The sequence below is a fragment of the Mastomys coucha genome, unplaced genomic scaffold (genome assembly GCF_008632895.1).
Source record: "Mastomys coucha isolate ucsf_1 unplaced genomic scaffold, UCSF_Mcou_1 pScaffold22, whole genome shotgun sequence".
Lineage (NCBI taxonomy): Eukaryota > Metazoa > Chordata > Mammalia > Rodentia > Muridae > Mastomys > Mastomys coucha.
In genome coordinates, this window is record NW_022196905.1 from 186,438,285 (window position 1) to 186,462,166 (window position 23,882).

A 23,882-nucleotide genomic window follows, 5' to 3' on the forward strand; every position below is an offset into this window, starting at 1 on the left:
GGAGAAGAGCTGTATTTATCTCAGGTGACTGAGAATTCCAACTTACTACATTAAAAAAAAAAAAAAAGCCGAAACTTCTGGATTCATTACAGTTGATTATCAGATAAAGAGACATAGGAGTTAAGAGTATCTTTTTGTTATATGCAGTTTAAATTCAACACCTAGAGTTTAAATGGTGGGTTGGAATACATTGTGATACATTGGCCACTTCACATTATTTCTCTTCCCTGAATCTACTAAGTGGTCTTTTCAATACCTCACTGAAAGACAATTCTCCTGTATAAAATATGCAACCCCAGTTGTGCCTGAAGTCTTAAATACCATCATAGTTTGAAAGAAGAGACCAACAAGCTATATGATTAGAACCCTCGATGATGAAACTATCCTGTGCTAATCATCCATCTTTCAGAACGGTGTCCCATCAAGAACGTGTCAGTTGTGAGCTATTAGTACAATAAACCTATTTTTTTCTTTCATTCAGATTGCAACTTGGCCTTTTGCTTTTGGTGTTTCTAGAAACTAGAGAAAGGATAGTGTGTGGCTACTACTGCCAGGTGACTAAGCCCAAGAATATGGATTCAGTGACTTGTCCATGGTCCCACTATCACTGGGACAGTTCCCACCCTGGACCTCACCTAACATCCTCATGGTGCAAAGACAGAATTTTCAACTCCATGAAGCAACTCCCTTCTTCTGCTCCCTGCCTGTGAGGCTAATGCTCCCAGGCTCAGCTCACACCCTTTTTCCCCAGGGCCTCACTGCCCGCCTTTCTTTTACTCCTCACTGCCCGCCTTTCTTTTACTAATCAGTAGCAAGTGTTGCCCTGCTTGCACAGTGGCCACCGCTTTCTCTGAAAAGCTTCTCCACAAATCTGAGTTACACAGGCCCAAGCTCCTTTGGTAACTAAAGCCATAACACCTTTGAGCACTGGGAATTCATTTTTATGTTTTATTGCTTCAAATGCTTCAAACTATGGGAAATCTTTGGTAAAAATAAAAACAATAAAATTTTCACAATAACTTTATACCAAGCATTGCACAACAGTGGTCTTCAATACATGTGAGACACAGGAATGTTCAGAATCCTCAGTGAGGAGATTAACTGTACAATATTCAGAGTTTGTCATTTAACAACAAAACTTTTCATAAATATTTAAAATATTTCCTATGATCTTATCACATATTAACATTGTACTTCAATCAGCATGTTGAGCTTTAAAGTCTGTTTTCTATTGCCTACCACAGTATCTGTCCTCCTCCTCCTGATTCTGCTCACTTCACATAAAACTAGAGGGAGGCACAGAAATAAAAATCACTATAGTTCTTGTCAGGCCCTCTGTGCAAAAGAGGAAAATGTTTAATGTCTATTTTTACACAGACATTTCTCTGGCGGTTGCTTTTGTGCCATCTCAGACTTGACCAGCTTTGAACTGATCCAGGTGACTTCTCAGCTCAGGACAGAGCTCTGTCAGCAGCAGCTCCATCAGCACCTGCCCAGAAAGAAAGGCAAAGAAGAGGCTGTAAGGGTGTGCTCAAAATGTCTGTGTCTGAGAGGAGCATCTACTGAGAGTTCAGAGATCATCCTCAGAAGACAGGTGGCCCCAAAAGGAGATCAGACTACACAAACCAGATTTATCCTATGCGCTATTAGACACAGCCTTCCGTCTGTCACGTTATAGATTGGTACTTATTCTTTGGTTTTGTTTTATTTATTTATTTATTTATTTATTTATTTATTTATTTATTTATTTTGAGACAACATGTCAGGTAGCCCACATGGGCCTTTCTATCTCCTGAGTAGTAGACTGTAGGCATGTACACCCACACCTAGCTGATGTTAATTCTAATCAGAAAAAGGAACAGAAAACAGCTTCTTTTGCTGAAATAACAGAAAGCATACAGTCATGTAGAGACATTAACTCAGACGGCAGACAGCTGACTGTTTGCTGAGCACTGCTGCACCCCTTCATCATCTCAGTCAAACGAGGTGACAGACAGAAGGATACATAAAACACAGACCCAGGGCTAAAAGTGATAAAAGTAACTCAGAAGGTGAAGGACTGTATCCTAGTGTGCAAACAGAAATATACAACCTAATAAAGAGTCCTCTGGGGACCTGCTTACTCACATATAACAGAAATATACAACCTAATAGAGAGTCCTCTGGGGATCTGTTTACTCACATATAACAGGTGCTTGTTGGCCTTTGTCTCTTGCAGCGCCTTGAATATTTTTATTATACCATGGCGGGCATTTTGCTGTCCAACAAGGCTCTGAAGTGTATCTGGGAAAAGAAACATGTCCTGTTGCAGTGCTGAGGGTTGGACTCAGGGCTGTGCCCGTGCTAGGTATATTTGGTACCTCTGCTGCCTGTGCTAAAATACTCTGGATGAAGGAAGCAGCATAAGGAGAAAGGGTTTATTTTGGCTCCCACAGTAGCCAGAGCCCAAGTAGGCTGATGACCCTGCCCCACAGTCCGGAAGCTGAGAGCAGCAGACTGGTGGTCAGCCCTCTTTCTCCTGCAGAAGAGGACCTCGCCCCAGGGGAGGGCACCACTTACACTTAAGGTGGGGCTCCCTACCTCAGTTAACCTAATCAAGACAATCTCCCAAAGGCATGCCCAGAGGCCAGAGGCTTGTCTCTTAGTGATTCCAGTTCCTGTCAAGGTGACAATAGTAGGCACCTTGCTGACAAGTGCTTTGTATCTTGAGTTCTGAAAAAACTATTTCTGTCCTCAAGTGATACAGTACAACACACAGAAAGTAAAGCACTCAGGCCTGGCAGACATAACTGGCCAGTCCTCTTGAACGTTTAAAACAAAAGTTTTAGTTTTTTTTTACTGAAGAACATTCTTGAAGGCTTCAATTTTAGTATTCACTACTACTTGTTTTAGTAATTAAAATATATGTGTGTTTTTAAGCACATTTCTAAAGTTTCATGGTAAACTTCAGCCTGATCTCTAAAGCACAAAGTGTGATATTAGCAATGGAAAGTTGCTGTTAAGGTTTTCTTTGTCTCTGAGCAGGTGATGAGTAGTCTCCTGGGGGATGCTGGGAACAACGCCTCCCAGTGAGCACACTCTCCCACCTCTCTCAGGCTAAGGCCTCACCTGGAATGTTTTCAAGCAGCTTCTGCTGTGCTCTCTGTTTCGTTTCCTGACTTTGTGCTACACTTCTGATTCTTGGTGGAGGAGCCAGTTTCCCATTTGGCCAGAAAGCGTCCCGGAAAACGCTAGTGTAGTAAACTAGCATTTGCTCGCTGAACATCCAGTTCACGGTGTCCCGGATTTGCCTTTCAAGAGATAAATATTGCTTGGATGAAGTTTGCAAAACCTGTATACTGTGTTCTCAGAAGGCATTTGTCAGTGGGTGGGTTAAGGTACAGCCTGAGCTAAATGTCTGATGAATAATCTACTTTATAACTGCGGCCGCGAAAGTTAGCGCTCCTTCCAGCAATACTGGATGACCAACTCAGTCCTGGGGCTGGGCTAACATTAGTTTCTGGTTTTTTTTCTTCTTTTTTCACACACAGAGAATATGGGATTCACACTTCCAGCGGCCCCTTTTTTCCAAACAGTAGAGGTGAGGAGAGAGGAGTGATATCTATCTGAGGATTCAGCTCCCCAGACATTAATCATTTCTCCATGACCCTTATAAATTGGAAGTCCGAACCCACTTCCTGAGACTGATGAAAAGGAACACCCTTGGGCCCTAAAGTCCTATAGGAGAGCCATGCTTTTTTTTTACTGGCCCTCCTAGAGTGACTACAGCAGAGAGTCCTGGGGAAAAATATTCTGGCCCACAGAGAGCACATTATGCTCATTGGCAAGGAGAAAGGATGCCTTTCAAGGATCTAGCACTACAAGTCAACTCCAAAGGGTCATGTGCATGAAACCTGGGTTGGGCATACTCGACCAGCACAGTTGTGCAGAAATGGCTTTTACCTAGGTAAGACTTCTATATAATCCTACATAGATCAAACTTTAACCATTTCCTTAGCAACAGACAAGTGAACACAGTTCAAAGAGCCCAGAAGTCGCTGTCAGGCTGAAAAGGAGAGTGGCTGGAGAGGATAAGGCTCATCCTAGGTTAGGAGGCCCAGGAGTGGGGACTCATTAATTAACTAATGCCAACAGTAATCTCATAGGAGCCCGACTCAGCCAGATTTTTAAGAGTGAGCAAGGGTTCTGTGACATCTCCCTGGGAATGAGCGGATGCTCCAAGCTCACCACTTCACACGCAGTGATCAATTAATTTTGAAAAAGGATTAAACTGAGTCAAACTGAGCTGTTACCTGTTTCACGATGAAAAACCAAACATGACCAAATATGATGCAATTCAAATCTAGACAAAGAAACTCACTTATCTGCTTAAAAGGACTTCTGTCTTAAAAAGTAATGGCCAGCCTCCTGTTTGTCTCTGTGCTGGCAACAACACACTTGTCTGTAGTTTTGCTCTGGGTTAACCACTTGCACTCCGTGAAGAGATTTCAATTTGTGACTGAACATTAGGCAACTCTTAGGAAAGATTGGTGCCCAAGTGTTTTCTTTTGATCACCCAAAAGCCTTTGAAGCAAATCAAGCATGTGAAACCATGGTGGCTTCAAGACAAGAGGCTGGCAAACACTATGACTTAATTTTAAGATGTGCTGGCCTCTGTGGAAGGCAAACGGCATGTACCAGAGGCACCATAGTCCCTGCCATGCAGCAAGCCCCCCCAGCATGAACAACCTCAAAGTTTCCTGCAAGAGGCTCCTCAGGCTCCCTGCAGTAACCCGCCACTCACAAACACGGCTGCTCATTTATGAGCAGGGGCCACTGTCAGCAGAGGAACAGGGAAGAACACATGATTTGCTGAATCTGACAAGGAAAATACATTAGCAAGTTCAAGAATGAGGGGGAAGAAGGCACCTGGGAGTTTCTTAATCTAAAGCCTGTCAGTACTAATGAGGTTTTCCCAAGATATAAAAAATGCATTAAATGGGCCCTTCCTCCAATCTAAGGACACTAAGTTAACTAAGCAAGCCTCTGACAAACAACTTGAACTGTTTTTTTTTTTTAATTAGAAATAAAACAGAAGTAAATGTTTACTGTGATCACCAGGAATATGTATAGATCAACAAAAAAAATAAGTTCCTTTTTTTTTTTTTAAATTTTAGAAATAAAACAGAAGTAAATGTTTGCTGCGACCACCAGGAATACATATAGATCAACAAAAAATAAGTTCTCGTTATAGTATTTCCTGTAAGAATTGTATATAAGCTTACATAATACAACTTTCACCAATGCTCAACAGTAAATTATTCACTTGGAAAACCAATACTTTCACCTCAAAACTTACTTTACTATATACAAACTGGTTTACTTTTTAAATGTTTAGACATTCACTCACACTTCTATTCTGCAGAAAGTCCTAACGCTCATCTCTTGAAATTACTTTATTTTGGGTAGTTATTTTAAAGAACCTGACAGTGGCAGCTGTAAATTCCAGGCACAGAGATACCGTAAACAGGGCGAGGTCACTAGACAAGAAGGCAGGTTAACTCTACAGAACAGCACAGGGGTGAGCTCAGGAAGCCATACTGTCTCATCACTTGTCTCCTCCCCACTGAGATGGGAGCAGCACTAATCTCTGAAGGCATTTGCTCAGACTGCTGTAGAGGGCTTGCTCTTGCAGCCATGAGCAACACCAAGAGCTTCTTAGCAAGTAATGCAGGCTGATCATGAGTTCTCATGAAGACCCAGAGCTTTTGTGACTGAATGTCAAATATGGAACACTTTATGGACAGTTCTAAACTGTCCTATAGGAGACTACTTATGCAAATGCTTTATATGAGTGGATACTGTGATGCAGCTTAAACAGAGTCCTCCACCATGGATATCCACACATGAAGAGCTGACATTTTAATACTACTTCAACTCTAAAAGTGAATGCTGGAATAGCTCAAATGTCTGTCATCTGTTCACCATGCATGTGCTTCCTTACCAGCCTCAGCATTGTATCAGAATCAAAATACGAAGGAAGGACACTTCTCAAACCCATCAGCTGCTGTACCAAAAGGCAATTCAATATTCAGACAAAGGGTAATGGTAATTTTGAACAACTCACTTGTTGATGGTTCTTCCAAAAGTGACCTGAACGAGAGCAATTAATGTTCTTCGCACCCATTTAAACACTAAAATATAAGCCAGAAGAGAACATTTATCATAGGATATTACAAGCGTCACAATTTCACAGCTCAACAAGGCATACAATCTTTTCCTTTGATCCAGTCTGAATCTAAGCATCGATCACAGGATCCACTTTCTGGAGAGTGGTCTGAGTTTGGACTCCTGCTCAGGAAACTCTGACCAAGGTCTCTTTTTGCAGTAGGCAAATGAAGAGGTGAGATTGAAAAGGGTTTCTCCCTCCTCTCTTCTTCTGCTTTACAGAAGAGCTGTACAGAAGAGCTGCCTTGGGCTGCTGATAGCATGGCTGGTCCACAGCAGACAGCCCAGTTCCTATTGTAGATTTCTGCTTCCAATTTTCTAACAGAATTTTCAGTAGAAATGTCTGTATTCGAATGTTGGCAGACCTTAGCAAATGTGAATGAAGTGATGCCCTGACTGCTTGGAGTACACTAGTCTGTTCAACAGTGTACTTTTATATCTTGTGTGTTCAAATGGGGGCAAGAAATGATAAGTTTAAGATCAGAGTCCTGAATAAAATGTGAATTCTTTTCCTGCAACATCTTCTAGGGCAGCTGAGCATACATCACCTTGTGAACCTTAGGCCCTTCATCTGGAAGAGGATGAGTTTAAAGTGGGCCTGTACTCCTCTGTCCCTGTGGTATTTGATAGGTATGCCCCACATAGACTCATGTGTTTGAATGCTCAGCCCATAGGGAGTAGCACTTTTAGGAGATGTGGCCTTGTTGGAAAAGGTATGGCCTTGCTAGAGGAAGTATGTCACTGTGGAAGCAGGCTTGAGGTATACTATGCTCAAGCAGTGTGACACACAGTCTCCTGCCTGCAGATCAAGATCTAGCGCTCTCAGCTCCTTCTCCAGCACCATGCCTGCTTGTGTGCCGCCATGCTTGCCACCATGATAATAGAGTAAGCCTCTGATCTGTAAGCCAGCCCCACTTAAATGTTTCCCTTTATAGGAGCTGCTTTGATCATGGTGTCTCTTCACAGCAATGAAACCCTAATTAAGACAGTCTAAAATACCCTAATATACCCTAAAATACCACAAGTAAGGGTATTTTTTGTGCATGATGGATTCTACTTATCATAACTTTTATTACTAACATAGAGACTTAGAGATGTAGAATATTAATGTAAACCAAAAAAGGAAAAATATTATATTTTTGTGTTTATAAATTTTAATATAAACCAAGTTTTAAAAATTCATATTTGCATCTCTAGCCCCTGAATGTTTGGCAACTAACAAAGGAAGAAGTAAAAAACAGAGACTTGGCCACAATGGAGCCAACCGTTCAGGCCTTCTGGATCTAGTAGAGAAAATTAAAAGGAATAAATTTCCAAAGACCCTCTCCCAAGGATGATTACACAAGAGCAGCAACTGGCACAGAGCCAACACTAGATCAAGGTATCGAAGGGCATTCCTAACTTCTGAATGAATCTCAATGCCTAGTTAAAAACTTAACCACCCCCAAATAAAAGTCAAGCCTTGGACTCAGAGATGCCTGGAACCTCTGTATGGTATTTTCTGGAATAGCACCAAGTATGTAGATGTGTTTATTTTAGGCTGGCCTTTAGGCTAGAATGAACATTTCTGTTCATGATGATAGATTTGCTTGGCCTTTCTAGGTCAGGAGAGAGAGTTCATAGCCAGCGGGTCTAATCACAGATGTAACTCTAGGAAGAATGCCTGACAGTTGAGGGGTTTAAAATAAGACTCTGCCTTACTAGGTCCTTCTGTATACCAAACACAAAGAGGAAGCAGACATTTGCTGAGTTCCCTCTCATTACTGGGTATCCTCACTCTAGTACTTGTCCTGTCCTTCCTCATTCCCAGCCCCCACCTGCCCAAATGATCCCTTGACTCCTATTAAAGTCATGCCTGTTCTAAGCATGAAGGCAGCTGCAGCTGCCTAAAGTGTCTGCTGATGGCAAATGCATCCCGTCTCATTATCAAGGCATTCTATTTATTTCTCTCAGAAATGTCACTGACAAAATCAAACATGCTCTGAGCAGAAGTTCAGTGGAGGATGAGCAGGCTAAAATGCCAGCATTCAGCATCCTCCTAGGCCTGGGACTGGCTCTGACACAGGCTCAAGAGTGTTTTCATCTCTTGGAGTTTATGGGAAAGATGCTACCAGGAAAGATGCTGCACTCTCATTGTTCCTACCTCTGTGAGAAATGGAAAGATGTACAGATTTGTGGGCAAGATTTCACTGAAGAGAGAAAGACTGAGTGTAATACTGACGATACTGATTAAGTTAAAGATCAGCAACTATCTTAAAAGACTCTACATTACAAGGCTAAAAAATTTTTCACCTGAAAGATTTTAATATTTGAATGTTATTATTATATCATGGCCATTTCTTAAGAAATTTAGCTAGCCTCCATTTGTAAAGTTTATTTTAGCTTTAACTTTAGTTATTGAAATTATTCAATATACACTTATGATATATGATATTTATCCACAACATTACCCAGGCATCAAAAGTGCACTTTAATCACAGGCTTTGCAAGTCATTTTTTGAGTAAGTTCTGGTGATAAGACAATGAAACTATACTGAATCACATGAAAAGAGTTCCCAGCATTCTCTCTGTTTTAATTCAGAGGAGTACAATGCTGAGTACACCTGGAAGCCAAGTTTCAGGGACACAGAAATTCTATGTGTCCTAAGGCTGTACTTCAGCACCAAGGATGAAGTGTGACACCTGAAGTGTCTTTAAAGTATGACTTAGATGAATGAACACATGGATACGAATACATCAAATACATGACAGAAGCAGAGCAATGATCAATAAATCCCACTGCTCATCAAAGAGACTTACTTCCTCGAAGTTCGAAAATCTCCCCGATGAGCATGAAACACGGTTCAGCCAAGGCATCCTTCTTCCCATCCACTTCATCCCCGTAATCGGATAGGTCGCTGTCTTCTTCTATCTCCTCCTGCAGGATCGGCAGCAGGTCATGTACCCAGGAAAATGTAGCTGAATTCAAGTACAGACTCCAAGCTGCCCACTTCCACCTTACCCTTACTCTACCACTGTCCACCTTCAGGGGACAGCCTGACTCTACAGCCAGATTCAAAGCTTGAAATAAGCTAACCGGGGCTGGGGGGTTGGGGAGGACATTCTTTAAATAATCAGGGAATTGTAATACAGTTGCCCAAAAGATGATGAGATGTTTTTTTGCATTTTAAAAGACTTTTAACCAAAATGGTGTTTAATTCATTTCTCTTAAAAATATGTGTATTTTAAAGTAATTGAGATATTTTTAAAGTTTTGCTTCAAGCATCTACCATACACTTTAGCTAGTCTCATTTCCTGATCTATATATTTCAATTCAAACTTGACTATATGTCAGGCACCAGGCTGGTGCACATGAATGCAATGAGGCCCAGACTCTCAGTGGCTGACAGTGGTCTGTGGTCTGTGGAGACTGACATACAGAAATGGCAGTTTTCCCAAGGCAGGATGAGGTGCTGCCCAAAGACCAAGCAGTGAAAAGCTGAAGATTGCCATTCTAGTGTCTTCAAAACAAACAAACAAACAAACAAACAAATCGGAAAGTACTAACTCCAGAGCCAAAAATGGGTTACATTTGTTGGGTCACTGGCCAAAGAGGCCCCGTGGACACCCCTGAACATCACAGGTTATTCCCGAAGCTATTGGTTATTCACCACAACTTGATGGTAAGACCCTGTTGCTGAAGATCATACTTATGTCCCTGAACACAGAGAAGTTAAGTTGAATTAAGTTGAAGCTTCACTACTACTGGCTAAAATTTACTGTGTTGAAAGATCCTCTGCATGATACCAGACAAGAAAGATAATTATCAATATGACTCAGCTACAAACCCTGAGATCTACAACAGTAACCTGCCTGCAAGGCAGATTAGTGCAATAGCACAACTGTCAGGAGAGTAACCAACCCATTTTTAAGTTGGATTTAAGGCTCACTCCATGACATGGAATTCATACTTGACACTGCTAAGGAAGCCAAAACTCTGAGAGTACATAGATCATGGACCTAGGGGAAAACCTCCTACCATTAACTTAAAAACAGCACAGCAATAAAATGACTCCTCACGACAGGTTTGTCATTACTGTTGCTAGCAGAGAAGCTTCTCCTTGCAGCAGATGGCAATTACCACAGACCCATGACTGGACAGTGTGCAGAGAGGGAGAGAGTTTGGAGCACTCAGTCCTAAACAGGTTGTCTTCATCAAATCCCTCTCAAGGCTCAGGGACTGGGGGTTGGTTGGTTTGTTTGTTGTCTTGGAAAGGGTGACACTGGGTAAGGCAGAGGGGAGGATCTGGAAGGAGTTGGAGAGGGAGAAAAATCTGACTGAAATACACCATATGAAAATTCTTCAATACAATTTTAAAAGGAAAGCTGAGGCTGTGAAACTAGGCACGAGACTTATTATGGGATGTTGGGTGTTATCTGGTGAGCAACCCAACAGAGTTTCTTGGAAGCACAAGGAATCCTCTGAAACTCCCCAGCTTCTCACCAGTCCAGGAACATTAAATACTTCAGAGGGGTTGAGGAAGGTGAGCACTGAGATTACTTTAGAGAACAATTTTGTAGTGACCAAGTCATTTATAAGGAATCCACATCTAAAACAGGGTAGCAGAGGAAAGCTAGCCAGGGCAAAGCAGGCATGGAGGAAGGAGGTGTCAGAGGAGCCCCAAAGACAGGGGTTTCACACTGAGATTGAATAGAGATGTGGGTATTTCTCTTCCTAATTCAGAATGCAATTAAATACCACACTCTAGTTCATGGTCGCTCTCTCTGTGCACACTCAACAAACCAATCCTGATAAACAAGCAGATTTTAGAGGCTAGCATCTTCTAATTTGCTAGACAGCAAACAAAGTTTGTACATCCTTTCAGCCTGAGATTCAGACTATGAGACTGTGCGCAGGCCGGCTGACACATGAAGTACAGGATCTGAATGTATTTCTTAAAAATGACATCAGACTTTTACAGTCATTGCAAAAGAGAAATGATAAATCAGGCAGTTCAGCAGTTAAGGTACATCTGAGGCCATCTAAAACACACTGGGTCTAAAGCAGCAGCTATCTCCTCTGGACTGGTGCTACACCCCCCCCCACCCACCCAAAAGCTCTGGGCCCAGGGGACTGTGGACTGCATGAGTCAGAGTCCTAGCCCATCTAAGTTCTAGTTCTAGTCAGAGCGCCAGTGCAAGTCCTAGTGCGAGTCCTTCTATACAAAGTGAAAAGCAGGCTTATATGGTATACAGAAAGCAGGGCAGATGACAAGAGTCACGTAGGCAGGTGACACATCAAGGTCAGTGATCTTACTGACCAAGATCACTCATCCAGTTGTGAAGCAGGCAGAAGACCAATGGTGCCCCTCCCTGCTGGGGCTAATTTGATATTCCTATGCTAATTCTCTGGTTCTGCTGGAGGCAATGACTAGGAAGTTCTGACCTAACACTTCTAGCTAAAGTCCTTGAGTGGAAACCCTTCGATTACTCTCTAGTATGTAAAACAGTTCTAACTATTGTGGGTCTGCCCTGAAGAATGTGCTTGACCTCTGTTGCTAGCTATGAGGAAAACCTGTCTTGCAAGGCAGAATCCTTGAGAGAAATTCCAAGCTAGGGACAGCTTGGTATTAAACTAGGATAGATTGGAAACATTGTGCTGGCCAGGAAACAATGCCCAATGAATCATTTCTTGGGGTACCTTTATGCCTAAAATAAGAGGGCGTGTTGACGATTGGAAAGACTAATCTGGAACACGTCTGAGTTAGGAGATACCAGTGACTGTCTGAATATCCAGGAGGCACAGAACTCCTTTTGGATCCTTATTGCCTCTAATCCTAATTAGGCTTTTACCCCCAATATTTTGGATTTGACTGGAGTAGACGGGTGGGTATAGCAAGACTGAATATGTTTGCTGTTTCTCCATACACATTGCTGCCAGGTTCTTCCTGGTTCTACATGTTCCTTGTCCAAGAATGAAGCTTCAGCCCCTACCCTGCCAATACGTTTGCCTTATCTTCCAGAAGCACACAATAGACACCTGCCAGGCTAGTCCAGTGAGCTGCCCTCTATCCCACGGACACACCCTCCTCCCCGAGCCCTCAGTCCCAAGGCACAGGCCAACTTCTTCCCTGATGGCCTTAACTCTGTTCCCCATCCTGAGACACTGCTGTGGCAGCATTTCCTGTTCACAGTCCACATATTTACCTGTCATTTATCCTTGTATATCTGCATTGTAGATGCCTAAGTAACTGACGCCAAAATGTGAACATGACCATTGGAAGCAGATGCATTTGCTCTTCAGCAGCATCTCTCCTTTCGAACAAGCTTCAGAAAGCTACCTGCTGGACTGCACTGACCAGGCCTTCCTCTGGACTACTCACCTCCTGATGGGAGAAGAAGTCACGAGGAAGTTTTTCCAAAAACGAAGACAATGAGAAGGAGGTTTTTTTCCCCTGTACATCAATGACCTTGAGGTAGTCAGGAGAAGAGCTCAAAAAGGCATAAAGTGCTTCACTCTGGAACAGTCTTTCATCTGAAAGCAGGTTCTGTGGAGGAAGGAGGAGGATTGATTACTCCTACCCAGAAAACTACCTGGGCTGCTGAAAGCTACGAGGCAAACTAGACAGCACTGACTATGGCATGGCCTCACCTTCACCACAGTTCTAAATAAAACAAGCAAGCAAGCAAAGGGCTGCTGTTTCTCAGAAATAAACTGTTACATCACTCGCCAGTGGTCTTAAATGCAAATAAATGATGGCAGCCTAACAACTCAGCCTGTGGAAGACAGTGTGCAGACAGTGCTTAGTGTTGCTTCATGCCGTGAGAATTCTTATTTTGCATACAACTCAAAGATCCCGAGCTACTGATTTTGTAAGAAAACTTGATTGTCTGTAACTGACCAACTTAAAATCTGCATATTATACATAGATGCCACAAAAGAAGCTTTAATGTCTATGTTCAGGTACAGTGGCTTTCTTGTCTAGCTGTGCCACCCCTCTCCAGACAGCAACTGTTCATACAGACATGTAACTGTTTACTCTGGTCCTTAAGCTTGGAAGTCCTGGAGTCCCATACATACTTATCTGCCTAGGAGAAAGAACAAGTATAAACTAAGGGCTTTGGTTGTTTTTGTTTTTGTTTTGTTTTGTTCTTTTGAGACAGGGTCTCATTATACAGCCCTGGCTGCTTGGGACTCACTATATAGACCAGACTGGACTTGAGCTCACAGAAACCCACCTGCCTCCATCTTCCATGTGCTGGGATTAAATGTGTGCTCCAGCACACCCTGTCAGTAATCAAGTTTATATGTGAGCTAATATAGCTGTAATACAGATTAGCAATAGCTGTATGTGTTTTTTATCCGGTGTTATAAGAGGAAGGGTTTGGAAGTAAAGAAACTAAAGGAAGCCATCAACTGCTGATGAAATGATGATTTGGGGAGGGGGTAGGCATCTTTAGAGCAGGTATGGTGAAGGGGAGACATGTGTGGGGTTGACAACATAAACTGGGAATGCCGTGGAAAAACACAGAAAACTAGCAAGCTCTTGGGATAGTGACAGTTTAGCTCCAAATAGATCTGACCCTCATATCCAATACTTTCCATTTGCTTACCTGTAAAAACTTATTTAATTGATTTTTAGACTTTTCCAGGAACTTGTGATCTATAGATTTGAAAGGCAGCTTACTGAGAGAAGGCAACTGGACTTTTTTTAAAGATGGGACACACTGTAGGAAGAAAGATTAAATGTTACTCTTTTGAAACTACATTTTAATCTTAAGAAAGTTTGTAATTACAGTTAGAACAAAGCAAATAGATCTATTCCTCTATGCTATCCCCACCATGACCTTGAACTTGTGATTTTCCTGTCTCAGCATGCCTAAAGCTGGGATTCCTGCCATGTATCACCATATCCTGCTAAAATGTACCACTGTAACCAAATAACCTGAAGGAACAGGACAGTACTGTGCATTGGATGGACACATGAACAGCACACAGCTCATCACACAGGGCTGGAAGCCCAGAACACAAGGTTTTATACTGTAAGATGTGTTTCTAACTTGTTCAAGGAAAGGAGAAAGAAAGAAAGAAAGAAAGAAAGAAAGAAAGAAAGAAAGAAAGAAAGAAAGAAAGAAAGAAAGAAAGGAAGGAAGGAAGAAAGGAGGAAAGAAAGGAAGGAAAGGGAAGGAAAGGGAAGGAAAGGAAGGAGGGAGGGAAGAGAGAAAGGAGGGAAGGAGGGAAGAGAGAGAGAGGTAGGAAGGGAAAGAAGAATAAAACATAGATAAGAGCTCTAGTAACTGCTTTCCAAAAACAGACCATAGACTCAATATATTAGTCGTAATAAAATAATAACAGCAGGCTTCCTTTTGCGGTGGAGCCCTCCATCTGTCAGACCTGTGTTAGATGTACAGTGTGTGCTGGTTCACCCTTATTACGGCTCTCAGGCGATTCAGAGGAGCAAAGAGGCAGTGAACTGGAAAGCTGCTTCCACTGTTTATGAGCCACTGCAAAGGGACTCGCAGCAGGAACCTCACAGTAGCAAGTGGACAGGGAAGACATGTCCAGCCAGCAGTCCATATGGGGGACAACAGTCAATGGCCACGCGTGGATTTCATATGGTTTCATTTGTACAATGTTGTGGTAGGGCTACCTTTATATGTTTCAAGAACATTTATTTTGCAAGCCCATTTTATGTCAAACTCCGTCTCCTCTTTTGTTTTTATTAACCAGCTAAGCTGATACTTCGCTTTAGTCATTCTTGTGCTGAGATAAAGGTCTGTTCTCCACACTCACACAGTGACCACAGTCAGCCTGTGAAATACCGTAGTACAGCACTCAGATTTTGGCCAATATTCTTTTAAGAGGACTTGACAAGTTAGCATCTGGGAGTCCCTGCTTAAGGGTGTTGGAAATTACCCCAGACAAAATGAAAGGAAGGAGACACCCTTCATTGGCAAGAGAGAGACCTAAGAGGCAACCATGGCCTCTCCAGTGTTAGTTCACTCTGAGAAAGAGAAAACCGGCCTGAAAGTCAGCTTGACTGCTGCTGTAAGAGGAACTTGTCTTCTGTGGAAAGTGGAACTGCCTGAGGAAACAGGGAAAGAACAAACTAGGTTCTAAGCCTGACTTGACTACTATGCGCACACCCTGCAAGTCAATTAAAGCCTAGAATTAGTTTTCCTCAACTATCAAATACATAAACTGACCAAGATTGGTGGCCTCCAAAACTTTTTGACTAAAACACACAAAATACAAGCTAGTTTACAAACCATGATGTACATTTATAATAACTACATCTATATTATATATCATATATGTAAATAAAAGCAATACAATTCTCATTATTACTAACAGCAACAGAATCACTAAAGTGTTTTCTGTGTACCACATAGCCTTCTACTTGCTATGTAGCATTTACTCCCTTAATCCTCCTGAGCAGGAAATGGTAGATCTAGGATCCTGGTTGAGCTCTCTGGCTGAGTATTTTTAGCCACTCCACTCTGCTGACTCCAGTCTATAACTCTTTTTACTGCTTTGACACACGGCCTTTAAAGGGTTACAGCATGCAGCTTAAAATCTACTGACCCTAGATGACCCCTGGTCTCTTACATCTTTGGGGTTCCACAGCAATTTATTATGAAATCAGACAACCATCTGTCCTGAGTAGACTAGATTGCTTGATCTATGAGTCATTTCCAAATGCCAGGCTGAAAATGCATCAGGAGCATGCAGAAAGAGCAATTCATTTTCCTTTATGAATGGCATGTGCTCTTAAATCTCTTCATGCTCAGAAACTCGACAGCCACGTGTTCACGAGCCTGTGTTCAAGAGTATTCATACCTCACTAAGTTTCCGATGTAAATTCTGAAACTCACTGAGCCTTCTTGGGACGGTCCAGTTCTTAGTTTCAACTCCTCCATCTTCTTGTAGATTTACCCTGACAAAGTAACAAGGCATTTGCTCTCCATTCTCTTCTGTCACCTGAAAGAACAAAACAAAAATAAAAACAAAAAAACAAAGAAATTTAAGTCATGACAAGCAGATGCCTCAGAGAATTTTTAGCAAACCTGTCAACACACACAGTTTTCCTCTCTGCCCTACATGGTGTGCTAAATGAACTCTGGGATTCTAAGTATGACTGATCTTACTCTGGCAATTAGATCATGCTATATGACATCATAGATCTTAAAATAAGGGGGATTATCTGAGTCGGTCTAAATCAGAAGAGCCCATGAGAAGCAGGTTTTCTATCACAAGACAGAAAACAAAGTCAGAAAGATTAGAAGTCCAAGAAGGAAACCAGCCAGAGAAGAGAGCGGGTACCTCAGGCTTACAACAAAGGAGCCCAAGTCAGTGAGGCTGGCAGTGAGTGAATGCTTAGCTTTGTTTCCCCTCAGAATGCAGACACCCTGGCCTGGTGATACAACAAGCAGAGAACAGTTACTGTAGTAGAGGTTCTTTACTAACAACTTTACATAATTCACACACACACACACACACACACACACACACAGACACACAAAGGGGTGATTACACTAATCTAAGCCTGAATTAATGTCATAAATTAGAGAAGACTCAAAAATAAAAGCAAAAAGACACTAGGTTTCATGGACAGTACATATACCATGTGTGCCAGGATTACTATTCTACTATGTAGGTTGGAAGTGGAGGCCCACCCAAAATAGCCAACTTTTCACACATTTAGTAAGTGGGCTACAGGCTCAGCTGGCATGATGTCAAGGCATGCATCTTACACAGCATTTCCTGGTGATGCCTCTTTCTTCTTCCCTAATCTTTACAGTGATCAAGGTATCACACCCACCTCCAGAAATGAGGACTGCTTACTGGAGCCAAGTGCTTTGTGAGGAAAGTACTTCCTGGGGGTTGCCCCTCCCTCTTTCCACATCTGCATTTGGAAGATTTTAATCTGCTCATGCAGCTCTAAGTACAATTGAAAAGGCTCCCTCCTATAGGCAATACTTCCTGAGTCAATCACCATGCGAAATTATCAACGGTTACATTTTTTAAAATGGCATTCCAAGATTGAGCACAGTCTTCCTTAGGCCACAGCTGGCTTCACAGTCTAGGTCAATGGGAGTGCTCACAAATGCCCTCAGGCACCTGATGAGCCCTCACACACAGTGGGAGCTACAGAGCAGTCCTTGGAGAACAAGCTTTGGGTTTGCTGTATCTAGAGGTAAACGTTGTAAGTTTTAAGTTCTCTCTCATTTAGCCATCAAGCTGCTGAAATGATGGCAGAGTGGAGCATAATAGCTAAGCCACTTGAAAGAACAATGGGAGGAAACATTATGCCATCACGCTTACCACACACAACCTTGCTATTTGTCTGAAGTATGGTGGGTATGACTTGTTTCTTTCCGAGCTTTCCACCTAACTTGGGAGGAGGAAGGCTGTTGGCAGTAACCATGCAGTAAATGCTTATGAATTCTTTCCTCCTAATGAAAGTTATTTTATAGTCTAATGAAAGGGTGTAGAGCAGGGAACGAGAAAGCAAGTTGGGGTGAAAATGATCAAAGCACATTATATACTTGTATGAAAGTACCAAAATGAGATCCATTATTTTATACAGTTAACATACACTGAAAAATAAAGGGAAAATGAGTATCCTTCAAACCTCTCAAAGAACCAAATAACAAGAGAAAAAAATATTTGATTATTAAAGGCCTTATGGCTGAGATCTATGTGAACAAAATGGAACAATAAAAGATGATTACAATCTTCATTTCTTATCATGCAAATACTTCCATTTATGGAAATACAGAAATACTGAGATCAGACCCACACCATGAAGATGGTCAATCCCCACTTATGCACAAGCAGACCAGAGTGCAAATAGAGGGAAGAAGGGAGTGGACAAGGGTGGCTGGAAGAACGAGTGCACTTTCTGATCTGCAGTCCTGATTCTCCAGGGAAAACTGGCGTACAGAACATCCACAGCAATGATACCTCTGCGCTGGTGATGGACGCTTTCCACCGGCCCAGGTTCTCACACCACCAATCTGTTCGTGCCATGTGCAGCTGAAGATCTGTGCATTCTTTCTCTATTAGAAGTATTTCATCCTTCAACTTGGAAATAATCTACCATAAGAAAAACAACCTGGGAGTTATGAGAACAGTTCAAGGATTATGCAAATCAGCAGAGTAGCAGCATGCAAAATCAACACACAAAACAGTTGTGCTTCTGTGTGCTAATGAGGGATGATCCAAAATAGGAACAGCCTCACTTCAAACAGCACCTGAAAGAGTGACACCCTCAGGTGTTAGCCTAGGAAATGGAAGCATTCCATAAATGAAAGCTACAAAACACCAATAAAAGAATGACTGAAAATGACAAATATTTGCAAAGAGATCCTAAGTTCATGACCTGATAGACTTGATACTGTTGCAGTGACAGCTACATCACACAGTGCAGTCCATGTGTGTAATGCAATCACTATCATAATTTCAATGCAAAAAAATGCCCATCCCTAAGTTCATATGGGATTGCAAGAATACCTCACCCCCACCCCAAAGAATTTTGAAAATGAAAACAAAGTTAGAGGACTCACACTTCCTGGCTTCCAAACTTCCAAAAGGACAATACTTAAAGCCAGTGAGACAGGCACAAGGCAAGGCATAAAGGCCAATCAGTAGAGTTCACAGCCCTGAATAAAAACTCAACCACGTGGTCATGTGAAAGGACAAGAGCCTTCCAACCAACGCCAACAGAAAACTGGATGCCCTCATGCAGAGAATGATGGTGGACCTCAAGATTAACTAAGAATGGCCCAGAGACAAAAGCACAAAGTACAAAATAAAACCACAGAAGTTATAGGAGTAGTGGAGCACAAGGCTAGATTAAGCTGCAATTTCTTATAGACACTAAAGGCACGTGCAACAAAAGAACAGAAAAACACTACTTTTTAAATTTTATCTTTAAAATTCTATCAAAACAGTGAAGAGGCCAAGCATATAATGGGAGGGAATACTTACATATAACACACTCAATGATACAATATATGTTATAAGCTTTAGTGGTCGGGACATAAAGAGAACTTTTGAAATTCAACACCAGACAACCTACTTTAAGAATGGGAAACAGGCCGGGTAGCGGTGGCACACACCTTTAATCCCAGCTCTTGGGAGGCAGAGGCAGGCGGATTTCTGAGTTCGACCAACCTGGTCTATGAGTGAGTTCCAGGACAGCCAGGGCTACACAGAGAAACCCTGTCTTGGGAAAAAAAGGGGGGGGGGGACAGACTTGCATACACATGTTTTCAAACAGAATATATAAAGGCAGTTACTAGATATATAAAAACATGGCCGGTGGCACTAATACATCAGGAAATGCAAGTCAACACTCTAAGGACCCCTTTTCTGGGATGAGGGCTATCAAAAACCGTAAGAGGAGAGAGAGGAAAGCTGAAGGGTAGAGACAGGAACCCTTCTCAGCTATAAAGTGGTACAAGCACAAGAGAACTGTGGTTGCAGCTCCAAACATGAGAACCTGTTAGCAGGAGCCCTCAGTCGTACTGCTGGGTATGAATCTGAAAGCAGTGGACAGGACTGAGGCAGTATCTGTACACCAGTGTTCGCAGCAGCAGTCTCTACAGCAGCCAAGGGAAAGGGATGGACGGTGAACAGCACACAGACTGTACCTTGAAGGCTATGCTTCTGCTCTCCTTGGATGTCATGTCTCTTTTTTCAGAAGACATGCCAAGGCTTATGTAAGCATGCAGTTTACAGGGAGCAGCTTCCTTTCCTGCTGCAGAAGACTATGGGAGGCACCATATCCAAGGGACAATGGTGTCCATGGGAGCACCACCTCTATGCCTCTGTCCTTCATGTTACCATCAATAATAGGCCATGGTTGGTTTTTTTCATAGAGTGGCATGTGTAATTCTTGTGGGCTGGGGCAGACTGTTACACTGACTTTGTACATACACAAAGGCCAGAAGTTGATGTCAGGTAGCTTTTTTCAACTGCTTTTCCACAAAGGGAAAGGGGCTTTCACTGAACCTGGAGCTCATTGTTCCATTTTGGGTAGCCTGGCTGGCCTGAGAGCTCTGTGGATACACCTAACTGCAATCCCAGTACTGTGGGCTACAGATGTACATCATCATGCTTAGCTTTCTACATGGGAATGCAGATTTGAACTTAGATCTTTATGCTTGTGCAGCAAACACTTTACTGACTGGGCCATCCTGCCAGCTTGACATTTTGCTAGCTTTTCACAGTGGTCAGCAGAGCACCATAACTCTACTCTTAGCTTCTATAGAACTCTTTCAGCTTAATGATTTACTCCCAGTAACAACCTAGAGTTTGCATCAGATCAGAATTTCTCTAAAGAAATACAGTGAAGCAACAGTTAATGATACTGATGGTAAAGAGATCTGAAAGGTAGAACATTAAGCCAAGCCCCAAGTGAGGAGAGAACTGTGGGTACATGCACAGGAAAGATTGATTCATGTTTAACTCAGAAAAACCAAACCAAACCAAACATCCTGGTCAGAGTTCTCTGGATATCTGTAAATTACTAGATTACCAAAGTCTTTTCAACATCAATATAAATAAAGAAATAACACCCAGTGTTAGACATACTTTATATAATCTATGTTTTCAAACATGGATGACTTAAGGCAGATGAGGCTCTTCCTGGCATCCCCATCCTTGAGCACAATTGTCAGGAGAGGGCTCCCTACACAGCCCAGGCACAATTTGATTACCAGGAAATGTGTACTTCCCTCCCTGGGATCAGAGATTGGTGATTAAGCCACCACATCACTGAAGCCTCCAATCACTTGAGAATCCTTCATGTAATTACAGCTCAGGATGTTTAGCCCACGGTTATTAGAAATTCTCTCAAGAAAGGCTGAAGAGTGCCTCTCAGCCACCTGATGACCCACACAGAATAAGTCACTGAACTCTCTCCAGCTCATCGTTCATATGGCTTCCTGGAGACACATTTTAATTTAGCATGAGGTAAATCTAGAACAGACACAACTGTTCTGGGAACACGCCACACTACCATACAGACCACTATGCCAGCCGATGCTGTTTATCATGCGATGACATCAGGGAAGACTATGGGGCTCTCTGTGTCCCATGCACACTAACTGGGGTGGCTCCAATGTGAGGAAAAAACATAAATCTATTTCCTATGATGACTCTGGAAACCTAGGCTCTGTCTCCTTTCTTTGGCACCATAAAGGGCGATTAAAGCAATTTCCAAACTTCTTTCCCTCTTATGTTATCTTGGTTTCCTTACAATATTGCTTTAGAAATATTCTCGTACTATAAAATCATTGATTGTTCATGAGAAAAGTATTAAAGTACCACCAAAGAGGAAAACCCTATTTGATTTATTCAAATTCTTTTACTCACAGTTGTTTTCCTCAACATGTTCAGGACAGAGGAGACTCATTAGAACAAATTACACCTACATTATCAAAACACTGTAGAACTCCAAAGAGACATAAAAACAAGGCAAAAAACAGTACCAATTTGTGAGCTTCTCTTTAAAGAGAAAAGTAAGTGTGTGTGTGTGTGTGTGTGTGTGTGTGTGTACGAATGAATGTGTGCATGTGTAACACACACAGAGGTCACAGGTCACCATCAGGTGTCTTCCTCAGTGACTCTCCACCTTATTTTGGGAGCAGGTATCTCACAGAACCTGCAGTTCATCATTTGGGCAGCCGGCCTGGCCAGCAGGCACCAGGATCTGCCTCCCACAGGCAGGTGACACTCTGCCTGCCTTTTATGTGGGTGCTGAGGGTCCAAGCTCAGGCCCTCACACTGTACAGCAAGTGCTCCATCCCACAAGGGCCCTCTAGCCCGCTCTTTACATCTGTTAGAAACAGATACATTCATTTGGATGTTTATGGGTGTTTGCCTGTACACATCTGTGCACCACATGTATGCAGTGCCCATAGTGGTCTGAGAGGGCATCAAATCCTCTGTCCCTGGAGTAATAGCTGCCATGAGGGTTTTGGGAACCAAACCTGGATCCTCTGCAACAGCAATGAGTATTCTTACCCATGGGTTGTCTCGTCAGCTACAAGCTGTTTATATTATCTCTTTAAGTTAATTTTTTAAATACATATTTATTTTATATAATGTGTATGACTGCTTGCCTGCATGTGCATCTGTGCACTGTGCATATACAGAAAAAGGACGAGGGTGTCACAATCCTTTGGAAGTAGAGTTGTAGATAGTTGTGAGCTATCCTATGGGTCCTAGAAATTGAACCCAGGTCTTCTGTAAGAACAGCAAATGCTGTTCACTGCCAAGCCATTTCTCCAGTCCCTAGAATGCTGCAGAAAAACAGTATAGTGCCTTTTCTTCATGTAGCAAAGACAAGAATCAAATTATTTGGAACCAAACTTAACAGGTGTTCAGAATTGCAGTGAAAGGGAAATAGCTAATGGCTTCAATTGTCAATCCTGTTGGCTTTTAGCAAAATGTTTGCTTTTAAATTCCATGGTGTTCTCTAAGTTGTAGAAGCACAAACTAACAATGGAACTTGTTCCTGCTTACAATGCTTAAGGAAACTGACACTTCTCAGCACAAACTGAAAACTATTTATCAAAGACACTTTCAGAGAGCAAGACAGTTACCTTCTTATCAGGTTTTGGTGCATTCTGAATAGAACTTAGAGCTTGCCTTTTATATTCAAGTTTCTCACTTAGCTCTCGGAGTTTGATTACAGCAAAGCTGGCTGGATCACTGACCCCACTGGTGCCTTCTACAGCTTCCTCACCAGCCTCACTTCCTGAACCCTAGAAGACAAACAGGAAGCCAGAATATCTTAGAAGGACACACACACACACACACAAAAAAATCACTAGTCACCCTTACTATAAACCGGTCCCCAGACCCCAGATTCCTGGGAAGAGAAGGACACTGCAGAAGCACCTTCAGAAGGCTGTTATCCTTGGAACCAATGTAAGAGGTGTTAAGATGTATGAAAAGAAAAACATCTAACAGCCAACAGGGGAAGGTAACCCCATGCATGGATCAATTCCCAAATGTTATGACCAAGGGAACTGTGGGCCGAGGGAAGCATTGAAAGTAGCACCCTTCCATTGGCATGTTCTCTCTCCCCATCTCTGAACAAGACAGAGACCCACCCTCCCCAGTCCTCCAACAGCACTATGAAGTACTTTAAAATAAATATCTACATTTAACAAACTCATGGTATTTTTGTGGACTTTTAATTTTGTTTTGCTTTGTTTTGCACATATATTTGTTATTGGTCTTTTGCCTGTTTTGATTTCTGTGTGTGTGTGTTGTGTGCACACATGTGTGTTTCTCCTGCTTTTTTGTTGTGTTTTGGGGAGGGCAGTGTAGAGAGACACCAAGACCACAAAATTAAACTTGTATATGTGGAGAGGTTGAAGAATCTGGGAGCAGTTGGGGGATGGGTGTGAAAACATGATTAAAAAATTCATTAGAAAATGTTCAAATGTGCACTATTAGTTAGAAGGATTTCAGTGTCACTTTGCTCAGTGCTGCTCCTGAAAATGCACCGTGGAAACCAGCAGATACTTTACTGATAACTGGCATCTGCAGTGTAATTTGGGAAAGCCTTGGCCATCAGTCAACAGGTTAGATTCTGTGTGTGGATATGGCAGGGGCCTCTTTGGGACTTCTCTTCTGCTCTTTTCTCCTTAACTTCCCCCACATTGTTTTTTTT

The 23,882-nt window shown here is 42.3% G+C and overlaps 1 protein-coding gene across 2 annotated transcripts in view; it reads right to left on the minus strand.

The window, feature by feature from the left end:
• Positions 1–928: 928 nt before the first annotated feature.
• Snx25 (sorting nexin 25) overlaps positions 929–23,882 on the minus strand; it is a 105,743-nt gene continuing 82,789 nt past the window's right edge. For both annotated transcript variants that reach the window (XM_031339711.1, XM_031339713.1), the window contains exons 10-19: positions 22,804–22,965; positions 18,155–18,286; positions 16,028–16,168; positions 13,801–13,914; positions 12,570–12,734; positions 9,007–9,124; positions 6,107–6,173; positions 3,109–3,290; positions 2,183–2,283; positions 929–1,489 (exon numbers count right to left, since the gene is read on the minus strand). In XM_031339711.1, the coding sequence (XP_031195571.1) occupies positions 1,409–1,489; positions 2,183–2,283; positions 3,109–3,290; positions 6,107–6,173; positions 9,007–9,124; positions 12,570–12,734; positions 13,801–13,914; positions 16,028–16,168; positions 18,155–18,286; positions 22,804–22,965 (1,263 nt within the window). In that variant the 3' untranslated portion in view covers positions 929–1,408. The remainder of the gene's footprint in view (positions 1,490–2,182; positions 2,284–3,108; positions 3,291–6,106; positions 6,174–9,006; positions 9,125–12,569; positions 12,735–13,800; positions 13,915–16,027; positions 16,169–18,154; positions 18,287–22,803; positions 22,966–23,882) is intronic.